Source organism: Pristiophorus japonicus, chromosome 3 (assembly GCF_044704955.1).
Source record: "Pristiophorus japonicus isolate sPriJap1 chromosome 3, sPriJap1.hap1, whole genome shotgun sequence".
Lineage (NCBI taxonomy): Eukaryota > Metazoa > Chordata > Chondrichthyes > Pristiophoridae > Pristiophorus > Pristiophorus japonicus.
The window spans coordinates 257,531,009-257,544,751 of NC_091979.1; the positions used below are offsets into that span (position 1 = coordinate 257,531,009).

Sequence of the window (13,743 nt, forward strand, 5' to 3'; positions counted from 1 at the left end):
AACTCTTAGATTAACTTAATTTGACAACAACAGTGCTAAAGTTTATTTACTGATATAGAAAAGAAAAAGAAAAACTACTTACCAATCACCAGCCAATCACTTACCCCCTTGGCTGTGACGTCACCTTTCGATTTCTTTCTAGTTCTTTTTTGCCTTCCTGCTGCAGCTGCACCGGTAGGCCTCTTCGACTCCCCGGACTTTTTTGTCTGCCTCCTCGACGCACCCGCTCGAAGTCCCGCTGCCTCCAACTCCCCGGACTTTTATAGGCCGCCTCCTCTACGCACCCGCTCGAAGTCCCGCTGCCTCCGACTCCCCGGACTTTGGTGATTGATGAAAGTGTTATCTAACTAATGATGGCCTCATGAAAATCATTGTAATGCAGAATTTGGTCATGTTCATGAAATGTGATGTCTGTGATCATTTTGATAGCGGTCGTGATTTTGTCGTGCATATGCTGTGTGTAGCGGTTGAATCACCCTGTGACCCTTCCCCTCGAATAACCTCATTGATCTTTTGTAGCTCAGCCAGCAGCGCAGTCCCAGGCAACACCAGCGAGGCAAGGTGCGGATCCGGCGGCGGCCTTGACGGGGGATCATCATAAGGAGCCGCGAATCTCACCCATGGAGCTGCAGGGTGCCTTCTCCACTGATGACAGTGCGGACTTTGAGCAGCCTGCAGCGACAACCTCCATCAGCTATACAACCCCGATGACATTTAGTGCTCCTGCGGCCATGTCCTCCTCCACCATGGAGGTAGCGGTCAAGCACTTTGCCGCAGGGCACCCCATGTGTCTCCATGCCAGCACCGACCCCGCGGAGGTTGGTTCAACGCAACAGGACTGCTCCACGAGCGGCAGATCGAAGCGGGGACATGGTTAATTTGTCCAGGAGGAGTGTTGAAATAAGTCAACAGATCCTCCAGACAATGGGGGGCATATCCCAACAGCTGGCCACCATGTCCGCCACCATGACAGAGTACATGCCGTGGACAGCGGAGGCCCTGGAGGTGATAACCAAGAACACTGGTGTCACAGGGCTATCAGTGGTCCCAGAACATGGTACTGAGCCCCAAGATGCCACACCCCCATTGCCAACGACATGTGCGAGCCAGGAGGAATCTCTTGCTTCTGGCTCGGAGGCCGTTCCCTCCTCGGGACCGTCCTCTCCAGTATCCGGCCAAACAGCGGATCTCCCTTCATCCCCCCCCCCCAATGAAGCAGCGCCTGAGGAGCACTTCGGCGACGCGACTTGGAGTCGGGAGGGGAAGGGAAAGGGGTAGAGGTGGGGAGGAGAAGCGGGAGGGTGGGGGCGCGAGGGGGGAGGTGGAAAGAAAGTGAGGTGCATGGCCGCAGGAATTTTATTTGTGACAGTATTTTGATGTTTGTAGTTGTTGCTATTTTGTTGGGAGGTTTGGGGGAAGGGGGAGGGAGGGGGTACTTTGTTTTTTTGCATTTTTGTACTCTGTGTTTGAAGTGTTGTTGGAAGTGTTAAAAATATTAGAGATGATTTAAATGTTTTAATTTTGTTGTTGTGTGGGGTGGGAGGTTTTGTACAGTTCTTAGTATGACTTAATACAGATATTAAATTTATTTTATTTTACATAACATTGTTGCGCATTTTCTCAGATAAGACCACTTCTCCCGGTAACTGCGTTGGGTATACATTCTCCTCCTCCTCCTTCTCAGTCTGCCGCCTCTTTAATTGGGCACATAATGCTCTTCAATAAACCTTCTGCCATCTCTAGTCTGCAGCATATGTGTAGTCATCAAGACAGGCTGAGAAATTACAGGCCCCATTACAATAACTATCAGTATTATATCTATTGTTCACAAACAATGAATTTACCTACCAAAACAAATAAAATAAATTCAAATCGTCCACAGTATGATAAGATGTTTGTTCAGATGTTCAAATCACCTTAAAATAACTCCAGATTACATCAAAACTCCTCAGAAGTTGAAGAAGCCTTTTTTATGAAAACTCCTCTGATTTACAACATGGCATCCATACTGCTGGGTTTAGTTCAGGAGAGAGCAACTTTTTCTCAGCATTTGTTTCGGCGAGTGATATTTTCGGTGATATGTGGTCGAGATGCCAAAAGTAACACTCGCCGATATTATGAGCGTTAGTTTCCATTTTTCTGACGTTTAGGCAGGAAAAAATGGGCGGGCGGTATTATTCATTCTCGGCGTTAATTAATGCCGAAAGTAATGCTGGGCGATAAATGAATGATATATGGGTGTAAGTTTCCATTTTTTTGCGAAATGGGCGATATCTGGGCGGTATACCTCATTTCAGTGTTAAAATGGATGTTAAGTGGGCCGTAGCGATGCAAAACGAATAGAAATTCTAGCTCCTGACGTTAATAAGGCCGTTAAGGGTCTTTAAATGAGCAGTTAACAACCTCAATGAGGTTGCCCGCCTCTCCCGAGCAGGTCCGTGGCTCGCCTCGAAATGCGCCCCAGTGAAAGGCGGACGTCGGCGTGATGACGCCAGGCTCCTGGCACACCGTCAATTTCTGCGCTTTTAACAGCCGACTCGCCACCATACCCGCATGCTCCCCAACGTGAAAATTCCAACCATTACTTCATTGTCGGATAAATTCACTGCTCCTTTTTTCACAGTAAGGAGGGTGCAAATTGAAGCATTGTTGTTTGGTTTTATCTTGTCAGCAGTCCCTTTAACCCTGACACAAGATATAAGGCCCCCAACTGTTCCAGTAGATTCCCACCGGACATTCGGTGAGACAGCCTCAAACTTGGCCAAGAGCTGGGTATTCTAGCCCCAATTTTAAGGCAGAGTTTCTTGTATGACCTTGTGGGAGTGGAGCACCTACCCGCCATTACAAGCCCATTGACATAAGAGGGGTGGGAACTCCCTAGATCGAGAGTTTGAAATGTCTTTGCCTTCAGTGAAGACTCTGTGTAGTATTAGCACAGGTATACCTGATCGCACCAGGGGTACCTCAATTAAAATGATGGTAGTGGGCCACACCTTTGGGTCCAGGCTGGGTTGGGGTCTGCAACCCTGAAGATTAGGGGAGCATATTTTTTTCTATTTAAAGTGACAGCATTTGTAAGGGGCTATGGAATAGCCAGATTGTTTTTCTGGGGGCAACTCAGCATCTGCCCTCACGAACCAATCAGCTTCCATTACTGTTTGCAGGATATCTAGGAGGTGTGATGGAATACTCTCCACTTGCCTGGATGAGTGCAGCTGCAACAGCATTCAAGAAGCTTAGCACCATCCAGGACAAACCAGTCCGCTTGATTGGCACACCTTAAGCATCCATTCCCTCCACCTCTGGTGCACCGTGGCTAGCAGTGTGTACTATCTACAAGATGCATTGCAGCAACTCACCACGGCTTCTTCAACAGCACCTCCCAAACCCACAAACTCTACCACCTAGAAGCACAAGGTCTGCAGGTGCATGGGAGCACCACCACCTCCAAGTTCCCTTCCAAGTCACACATGATCTGACTTGGACATATATCACTGTTCCTTCATTGTTATTGGGTCAAAATCCCTATCTAACAGCGCTGTGTTTTGTTTTATCTTGTCATCTTCATCTGCTCAAGGGTAACTAGGTATGGGCATTTACTGCTGGGGAATTGCTAGCCACTGTCACTAGTCACTGAAGGGCATTTCTGGAGGCCTCTCCACCTGGCATCATAAGCTGTGGCAAGATCTGTGGTGGAATTCAGAGGCTGTTAAAATGCTGCTGTAACTATAAGGATCACCCCCCCACCCCACTGATTTTGTAGACCAAAGAATTTAAAAAGCCAGTTTCTGTCAGATTCCTGTCTTTAACCTAACTCAATACAAATGTTGGTTGTCTCCAAAGGACTGCAGGCTTGAGAGTCCGAGGAGGAGCCATGTCACATTCAGCTGGAAACTTTTGTTCAGTATGTGAATGACATCACCTTTCGAATTGAGGTGATGGTTATTTAAATCCAATGAGCTGGATTTTCGGCTAGTTGCCGCCTCTGTTTTCATCCTGGAGGGGTGGTAATGGCGGGGGAAAGCTTCCAGCGATCTTCCCTCCCCCGCACTCCCCCCCCCCCTCCCCCCGCCGCCCCAGCGATCTCAGGCCGCCCCACAGCGCTCTCAGGTTGGCAATCTCTGGCCTCTCGTTGGTGCCTCTCGGGAGGCGGAGCTCGAGAGCCGCACGTACATGCACACAACTCGGGAGCCGAAAATTCCTGAGTCAAAAGGCCTCCTCCACCACACACTGCCGGCTGCACTCCGCTCCTGCCCGCTGCACTCCGCTCGGCTTACCGCTGTGAAAAGTGCAATGAAATTCCGGCCCACTCGGCCCCAGCGGTACCCGGCAGTAAAGAATGACGCACCGCCCAGGGACCGCTGAAAAATGGGCGGAACATGTGTTTGACCAATTTCGGCGCCATAGTCTGTAGACAAGAAAGTACATTGTTCAAATTTAGTAATGTAATAAAAATATAATAATTAAAATAAAAAATGATGTTTGCAATATCCATTTATTTCTAAGGGAGATTTCATTTCACTTTGAGGTTCCTTTGCTAATGTACATTAATGGTAATAAACTTTGTTCAACTCATAATCTTAAGTACTTCTTTAACTCCATGTACATATTAATACATCTTACACTTGTATGTCCATATATTAGTTGTGGATACATGTTTGTTCACTACTCCAACCCTAAAATGTACAGGTTCAATCAATCATTATTTAACCTTCTAAGCAATTCAAAATGATTAATGAAACTCAATTGTTATTATCTCTCACCAAGAAGCAGAATAGTTGGTTGCCCTGGACTTCAAATCGTTTTATATTTTTTCTGCTTCCCACCTTTGATCCACATACTTATTCGTCTATAGCAATATGCTATCCTGTTCTGAGTTAATTTAAAAGCCATAGTCATGATTGCCATACCCATTATAATTAAAATAGACATTATCATTAAATAGTTCCGATGCTCAGGTACAAAGTCTCCAAAGCCAATGGTGGTAATTGTAATAAAATAGAAATAAAAGGAATCAAGATATTTCCATTTTTCCTGATGGGAAAGCACACCTGCACCCAAAAGAAGGTATGCGATAACAACACCTATGACAATGATGATTGGCACGTCAAATTTTTCCAGTTCTTGTCCCAGACGTGGAAAAAAATGGTCATCTTCATCTGGCTTCAAATCCAGCTGGGGACATGATCTACTCCGATCTCTCTTGCCAAGCTGATTTAAGTTCTCAGCAACAATTAATTTTTCAAATATTTCGTTTCTTCTCATCAGTTCAGATTTCCTTTTAACAGAAGACTGAGTGTTCAGCACATGTTTTATGCTTATTGGTGTTATGATGACATGTGCGCTACTTTTAAAAGAGATCGACCGGGTTGCGGCTTTTGTTTCCGGTTTTGTGAAGCTCTGTTTGAAGGAAGACCATCTTGATGGTGTTGCTGAGGGCGGTGGAGTAAGATTCTTCGTTGTCTGCTGTCTGACCTTGTTGTAAACTTTGGAAAGCAAAGCTGCCAGCTGGTCTCCAACATCTGTGATGACCAATAACATAATGGGGATGCCGAACGTTGCATAGAACATGCAGACAATTTTTCCTCCGACTGTTAAAGGAGATATGTGACCATAACCTAAAATAAAAAACAAAGATGTGACTCAGGACAACAGTGAGACTAATGGGCAACAGCTACCGGCAGTTTTACAGACTACCACATCTGAACCTTACTTGTATTTTTTATTCCCGTGTCTTCGGGAATCTGTTGGTCTGTGGGTGCCATCCCTTCAGTTATAAATGGTAAAGGGAGATTTTTGGCCGATGAATTGCTGTAACAGCTATGTGTAGCATCAATGCCAATGTGTTCATGAAAATTTCCTCTGGCTGATGTCTCCAGCAAAATCAGAAATGCATTCAGAAAGAGCATACTGTGAAGTGGCCTCAGTTTGAACGTTCAAGTCGATACATGTGAAACCCAGTCTATCAAATTGACAGGCAAATTAATACTGTTGTTACATCTTCATAGATTATGAGTGAAAACAGAGAGAAACTTCACTTTTGGAGTTAACTATATCATATACAAAGCAGATTTAGTGCCAAGTTATAATTGCACTCTAATATGAACCATGTTGTTTTAGATATTCCTTTATTTGTGGCCCCGTTTAGTCCTCAATGTGAAAAGTGATGCTCAATGACCTTACATCAGATGTCACTGCCACTTCTATTCCGGTTCCACTGACAGGTCATTGACCAGAAACGTTAACTCTTCCTTCCTGTCATGATGTATCAATACCTTTTCGGGGCCAAGTTCACATTAGAAACCGACCACAAGCCCCTCACGTCCCTCCTATCCGAGAGCAAGGCAATAAACGCTAACGCCTCGGCGCGAATTCAACGGTGGCCACTCATGCTGGCGTCCTACGACTATACCATAAGGCACAGACCAGGCACAGACAACTGTGCTGACGTGCTCAGCAGGCTACCCCTGGCGACCACGGAAGGGTCTGACGAACAGGACTGTGAGATAGTCATGGCAATCAATGCCTTTGAGTCCACAGGTTCGCCCATGACGGCTCGCCAAATCAGAGCCTGGACGGCCAGCGACCCCACGTTATCCTTAGTAAAAAGATGTGTCCTAACCGGTGACTGGGCAGAGGCTCACGATGCCTGCCCCGAGGAATTAAAACCCTTTCATAGGCGCATGCATGAGCTATCACTACAAGCAGACAGCCTGATGTGGGGCAGCCGAGTAATCATGCCTCTGCGAGGCAGAGAGGCATTTGTCTGGGAGCTCCACCGCGAGCACCCGGGGATCGTTCTCATGAAGGCCATAGCCAGATCCCACGTCTGGTGGCCTGGTATTGAAGCGGACTTGGAGCTCTGCGTCCGAAGGTGCACCATTTGTGCCCAACTCAGCAATGCCCCCAGGGAGGCTCCACTGAGCCCCTGGGTCTGGCCTACCAAACCGTGGTCGCGGGTGCCCGTAGACTATGTGGGCCCATTCATGGGCAAAATGTTTCTCGTAGTTGTAGATGCATTTTCAAAGTGGATCGAATGCACCATTTTAAACTCGAGCACAACTTCCACCACTGTGGAGAGCCTCGCAACCATGTTTGCAACGCACGGAATCCCTGACATATTGGTCAGTGACAATGGTCCGTGCTTCACCAGTGCAGAATTCCAAGACTTTATAATTGACCACGGCATAAATCACGTCAAGACGGCACCGTTCAAGCCGGCCTCCAACGGCCAGGTGGAGAGAGCAGTGCAAATCATTAAACAAGGCATGCTTAAAATCCAAGGTCCCACGCTGCAGGGTCGCCTGTCGCGACTGCATGCTAGCATACAGATCTTGTCCGCACTCACTGACTGGGATCCCCCCCGCGCAACTGTCGATGAAAAGGACTTTAAAAGCAAGGCTCTCATTAATCCTCCCAGACATGCACGAAATCGTTGAGGCAAAGCGCCTTAAGTTGTCTGAGTACCATGACAGAAATTCGAGGGGGAGATGGAATGAGATAGGGGACAAAGTGTTTGTACTAAACTATGGCAGGGGTCCCAAATGGCTTGCAGGGACAGTAACGGGCAAGGAAGGAAACAGGCTACTGGTAGTACAAATAGACAATGGCAAAACCTGCCGGAGGCATGTAGACCAAGTCAAAAGCAGATTTACCAAAAACACTGCGGAACCAGAAGCAGAGTACAATGTGGAACTCGCACCACACCTGGTGGACAGACAGAGAGAACAACCTGAGGAAAGAGCAATCCCAACAGACAGCCCAGGCGAGTCAGCAACAATCACACCAATCGAAACAGACAGCCCAGGCGAGATACCAGCAACCACACCCAAAGAAAAACAGACACCAAGGCAAACAACTGAACCATAACTCAGACGCTCCATGCGAGAGCGTAGACCACCTGAGAGACTGAACCTATAAAGACAATAAGACCTTGGGGGAGGGTGATGTCATGTATCTTACATTATTATATATAACTGTATCCTAACATGCTATTCATGACTGTAATAAGATATGACTTGTAACCACCAGCATACATTACCACCAGGGGTGCACTTGCAAGAGACAGGTATATAAGGACAGGTCTCAGGCAAGTGCAGCATTGCAGAGCTGTGAAATAAAGGTGCAGGTCCAGAGTGACTTTGACTTCACTACATGCCTCGTGTGAATCTGTACTGAGGGGACAGGACTTTACACTTCCTCTCTCCACAAGTGCTGCCTGACCTACAGAGTGCTTCCAAAAGATTATGGGGCCGAACTTGGTCAAGGCCTCCGCCCGCCCAAGTGCCGCCCAAGTGCCGCCGAGGATGGAGTCGGGCCCACGGAGGGTCGAAGAGGTAAAAATAAAAATCATCACCAACAAAAAAAATCACCTGAGGACCTTCAGGGGACTCCATCCAGGTAGGTACCTGTAAAGAAATAATTTAAAAACATTCCACTTACCTTTTTTACAGGATCTTGACACTCACCATCAAGGACAGAGCAGCCTCCACGCAGCGGTCCACCGCCATCCTGCCGCCGACTCCCGCCCGCGCCAATCTGGCATCTCAGCGGGCGGGAGTCTACTTACGCGCATCGGCCGTCCGCTGATGTCGGCAGGCGCTTCCCGGCGGCTCTCCCCTCCCACCCGCTCCAGGCCACGTCGAAAATGACACTGGGCGGTCCAAGCAAAGGAATGTCGGCAGCAGTGGGCGGCAGGGCGGTAAGTTCATCAAAATCAGATTTCAAGCATCTGAAGTATTTCGCTTTTTAAATAGTAATGATGATTGGTAATAAAATGTTCTCCCTGTTTTGTACTCTATGACAACAACAAAGTATAACACCCAGCTATGACATCTGAGTCCAATATAATGTTGAACATAAGAAATAGGAGCAGGAGTAGGCCATTTGGCATCTCGAGCCTGCTTCGCCATTCAATAAGATCATGGCTGATCTGATCATGGACTCAACTCCACTTCCCTGCCTGCTCCCTGTTATACTCATAATAAGGGTGAGGCTGAGTACTGTGTGCAATGAGGAAGTGTGACCTTAGCTCCTTTAATAAGATTCCAGAGTGCAGGTACCTCGTGGGTGGTCTGCTTATATACCGTGCTCCCAAGGGATGCTGGGATCCCTTAGGACTCCAAAAGGTGGGCCCTCTGGTAGTCAGGTGTAATTCAGGTTACAAAGGGTTAATTACATAACATCACTTCTCCGGGAAGTCAACAGTACACTTATTTACAAGATGAGACGATCTGGGGCTTTATGCTCCCTTGTCGATCGTCTCGGTACAAATGCAGGTGTGGGCTGTTGGGCAGCCGGCCTTGCGGGCTGCTGGGGATGATGAGTTCGGTTTCGTGGTCAACCATGATGTCAGTTGCCACTTGTGTGTGTGTTGGAGGGTCAAAGTTGGTGGTGTCCTCTTCGGGTTGTTCGTAACTGTTGGTGAACCGCAATTTGATTTGGTCCAAATGTTTTCTGTGCGTTTGTCCATTGGTCAATTTGACCTGAAACACCCTACTCCCCTCTTTGGCTGTGATCATGCCAGCAAGCCATTTGGTACCATGTCCATAATTGAGCAAAAATACAGGATCATTAATCTCAATTTCTCATGACAAATTTGTGCGGTCATGGTACACACTTTGTTGATGCCGCTTGCCCTCCACGTGATCATGGAGATCAGAATTTACAAGAGAGAGCCCTGTTTTAAGTGCCCTTTTCATGAGCAGCTCAGCAGGGGGAACCCTGGTGAGTGAGTGGGGTCTGGTGCGGTAGCTGAGCAGTACTCGGGACAACCGAGTCTGCAGGGAGCCTTCTGACACACGTTTCAAGCTTTGCTTGATGGTCTGAATTGCCCGTTCTGTCTGGCCGTTGGATGCAGATGTGACAAGTTTGATCTTGTTGCGGGTCATGAATTCCTGGTCCACGGCCCATTGTCGCTGACTGGGACATCAGGCAAGCTGTGTGTGGCAAACATGGCTCGTAGGCTTTCAATGGTGGCCGTAGAAGTGCTTACAGACATTATTGCACATTCAATCCATTTTGAGTAAGCGTCCACGATAACAAAAAACATTTTGCCTAGGAATAGGCCCGCGTAGTCTACATGGATCCTCGACCACGGTTTGGAGGGCCACGACCACAAACTTAGTGGTGCCTCTCTGGGTGCATTGCTCAGCTGAGAGCAAGTGTTGCACTGGCGCACGCACGTCTCTAAATCTGAGTCAATGCTGGGCCACCATATATGGGATCTGGCTATGGCTTTCATCATTACAATGCCTGGGTGGGTGTTGTGCAGTTCACATATAATATGTCTCTGCCTTTCTTGGGCAAGACCACGCGATTGCCCTACAATAGACAGTCCGCCTGCAGGGACAACGCGTCTTTGCATCTGTGGAACGGCTTAATCGCCTCCTGCATCTCCACTGGGACACTGGACCAGTTCCGATGGAGGACACAGTTTTTTTTACCAAGGACAGTAAAGGATCCTGGCTGGTCCAGGTCCTGATCTGGCGGGCCATAACAGGAGACTTCTCGTTCTCAAATGCCTCCATGACCATGATCAAGTCTGCTAGCTGTGCCATTTCCACCCCGGTGGTGGGCAATGGCAGCCGACTGAGAGCATCTGCGCAGTTCTCTGCGCCCGGTCTGTGGTGAGTTACATAGTTGTATGCCGACAGCGTGAGCGCCCATCTTTGGATGCAGGCAGAGGCATTGGTGTTAATCCCTTTGCTTGTTGTCAGTTTCAAGCTCAAACTTGAGGCCAAATAAATACTGGTGTATTTTTTTTACCCCATAAACATGCAAGAGCCTCTTTTTCAACCATGCTGTAGGCCCTTTCGGTCTTGGACAAACTCCTGGACGCATAAGCGACCGGTTGCAAAATCCCCAATTCGTTAGACTGTTGTAACACATACCCGACCCCGTATGATGACGCATCGCAAGCTAGCACTAATCGTTGACATGGGTTATACAGGACAAGCAGTTCATTCAAATACAATAGTTTTCTGGCTTTCTTAAAGGCAGCCCCTTGTGAATTCCCTCATACCCAGTCGTCTCCCTTGCGCAATAGCACATGTAGGGGTTCTAGCAGGGTGCTTAACCCAGGTAGGAAATTACTGAAATAATTAAGGTGTCCCAGGAATGACCACAGCTCCGTCATATTCGGAGGTCTCGGCGGGTTCTTGATGGCCTCCGCCTTGGCGTCGGTGGGTCTGATGCCGTCTGCTGCAATTCTCCTTCCCAAGAATTCGATGTCCTGTGCCAGGAAAGCACACTTTGAGCGTTTCAACCTAAACCCCACACAATCCAACCGACTAAGAACCTCCTCCAGATTCTTCAAGTGCTCCATGGTGTCCCGACCTGCAATCAATATGTCGTCCTGGAAGACCACTGTGCAAGGAACCGACTTTAGCAGGCTCTCCACTTTCCGCTGGAAGAATGCCGCGGCTGACCGAATCCCGAACGGGCACCGGTTGTAGATAAACAGACCATTGTGGGTGTTGATGCAGGTGAGGTCTTTTGAAGACTCCTCCAACTCCTGCGTCATGTAGGCCGAGGTCAGGTCCAGCTTGATGAACGTCTTACCTCCAGCCAGGGTCGCAAATAGGTCGTCTGCCTTGGATGGCGGTTACTGGTTCTGCAGCGAAAAACAGTTAATCGTTACTTTATAGTCCCCACAAATTCTAACTGTGCCGTCCACCTTGAGTACCAGGACAATCGGACAGGCCCAGTCGTTAAATTCCACCGGCGCGATGATGCCTTCACGTTGCAGCCTGTCCAGCTCAATTTCCACTTTTTCACGCATCATGTAGGGTACCGCCCGAGCCTTGTGGTGGATGGGTCGCGTACCGGGAACCAAATGGATCTGCACTTTCGCCCCCGAGAAGCTTCCAATGCCTGGCTTGAACAACGATGGGAACTTGCTCAGAACCTGGGTACATGAGGTGTCGTCGACGGATGAAAGTGCTCAGATGTCGTCCCAGTTCCAGCGGATTTTTCCCAGCCAGCTTCTGGCAAACAAGTGGGGCCATCCCCTGGTACAATCCACAGTGGGAGTTCGTGTATTGCTCCATCGTAGGAGACTTTGACTTCTGCACTGCCAATTACAGGGACTAGTTCCTTGTTATTAGTCCTTAGTTTGGTGAGAATGGGGCTGAGCTTGGGCCTGTGTGCTTTATTTCCTCACAGCCTGTCGAAGGCATTTTTACTCATTATGTACTGACTTGCCCCCGTGTCCAGCTCCATAGATACTGGAGTGCCGTTCAGTTCAACTTTCAACATTATCGGTGGGCATTTTGTAGTGTGTACCCCATACACTTCTGCCTCCTCGGTGCGAGTCTCCAATTCAGCCTGATCCACTGTAGATCAATCTTCCTCTGCAACGTGGAGGTTTGCAGAATTTGCAGCTCGCCTGCATATTCGTTGGCGATATTCCATTGTTCTGCAACCATTGCATGCATAGTGCTTAAAGCGGCATTGATGGGGCCAATGATCACCTCTGCAGTGCCAACAGGGTGTTAACTGCCTTGCATTAACAGTTGATGGCGGACTCTGGATCAATTGAGGTCGGGCCACAGCAGCCAGCGTGTACATTCTGCCATGTACATTTCTGCTCAAAACCGACGTTACTTTATGCACAGTACTGGCCGAAACCTCTTTGTTCTGCGAAATCTGCTTGGTGTTGTCGCTGGTGGACATAAATGCCTGGGCTATCGTTATGGCTTTACTTAGATTCGGAGTTTCTACAGTAAACAGTTTGCGAATGATTGTCTCATGTCCAATGCTCAGTACAAAAATGTATCTGAGTAATTGTTCCAGGAATCCCTCAAACTCACAATGTTCTGCAAGGCGCCTTAGTTCGGCGACATAGCTCGCCACTTCCTGGCCCTCCGATCGTTGACACATGTAGAACCGAGATCTCGCCATCAAAATGCTTTCCTCAGGATTTAGGTGCTCCTGGACCAGCGTACACAATTCTTTGTAGGATTTCTCTGTTGGTTTTGCCGGGGCCAGGAGATTCTTCATGAGGCCATAGGTTGTTGCCCCACAGACAGTTAGGAGGATCGCCCTTTCGTTTGGTAGCATTCTCGTCCCCTTCTAGCTCTTTGGCCACGAAGTATTGGTCGAGTCTCTCCACGAAAGCCTCCCAATTGTCCCTTTCTGAGAACTTCTCCAGGATGCCGACTGTTCTTTGCATTTTCACGCGGTTGTTTGTTACCTCATCTCCAATTGTTATACTCATAATAAAGGGCGAGGCTGAGTACTGTGCGTAATGAGCAAGTGTGACCTTAGCTCCTTTAATAAGATTTCAGAGTGCAGGTACCTCGTGGGTGACCTGCTTATATACTGTGCTCCCAAGGGATGCTGGGATCCCTTGGGACTCCAACAGGTGGACCCTCTGGTGGTCAGGTGTAATGCAGGTTACAAAGGGTTAAATACATAACACTCCCCATAACCCTTTTTTCCCTTATTGCTCAAAAATCTGTTTGTCTCCACCTTACATATATTCAATGATCCAGCCTCCATAGCTCTCTGGAGCAGAGAATTCCATAGATTTACAACTCTCTGAGAGAAGAAATTCCTCCTCATCTCAGTTTTAAATGGGCGGCCTCTTATTCTGAGAATTTGCCCCTTGGTTTTAGTTTCCCCTATGTGTGGAAGTGTCCTCTCTGCATCCACCTTATCGAGACTCCTCATTATCTAACATGTTTTGATCAGATCGCCTCAACTTTCTGAACTCCAATGAGTATTGGCCCAACCTACTCA

The 13,743-nt window shown here is 48.0% G+C and overlaps 1 protein-coding gene across 1 annotated transcript in view; it reads right to left on the reverse strand.

Moving 5' to 3' along the window:
• Positions 1 to 4,794: 4,794 nt before the first annotated feature.
• The window catches only part of kcnk18 (potassium channel, subfamily K, member 18), a 34,594-nt gene continuing 25,645 nt past the window's right edge, over positions 4,795 to 13,743 (reverse strand). The window contains exon 3 of the mRNA XM_070874972.1: positions 4,795 to 5,618. Coding sequence (XP_070731073.1) covers positions 4,795 to 5,618 — 824 coding nt within the window. The remainder of the gene's footprint in view (positions 5,619 to 13,743) is intronic.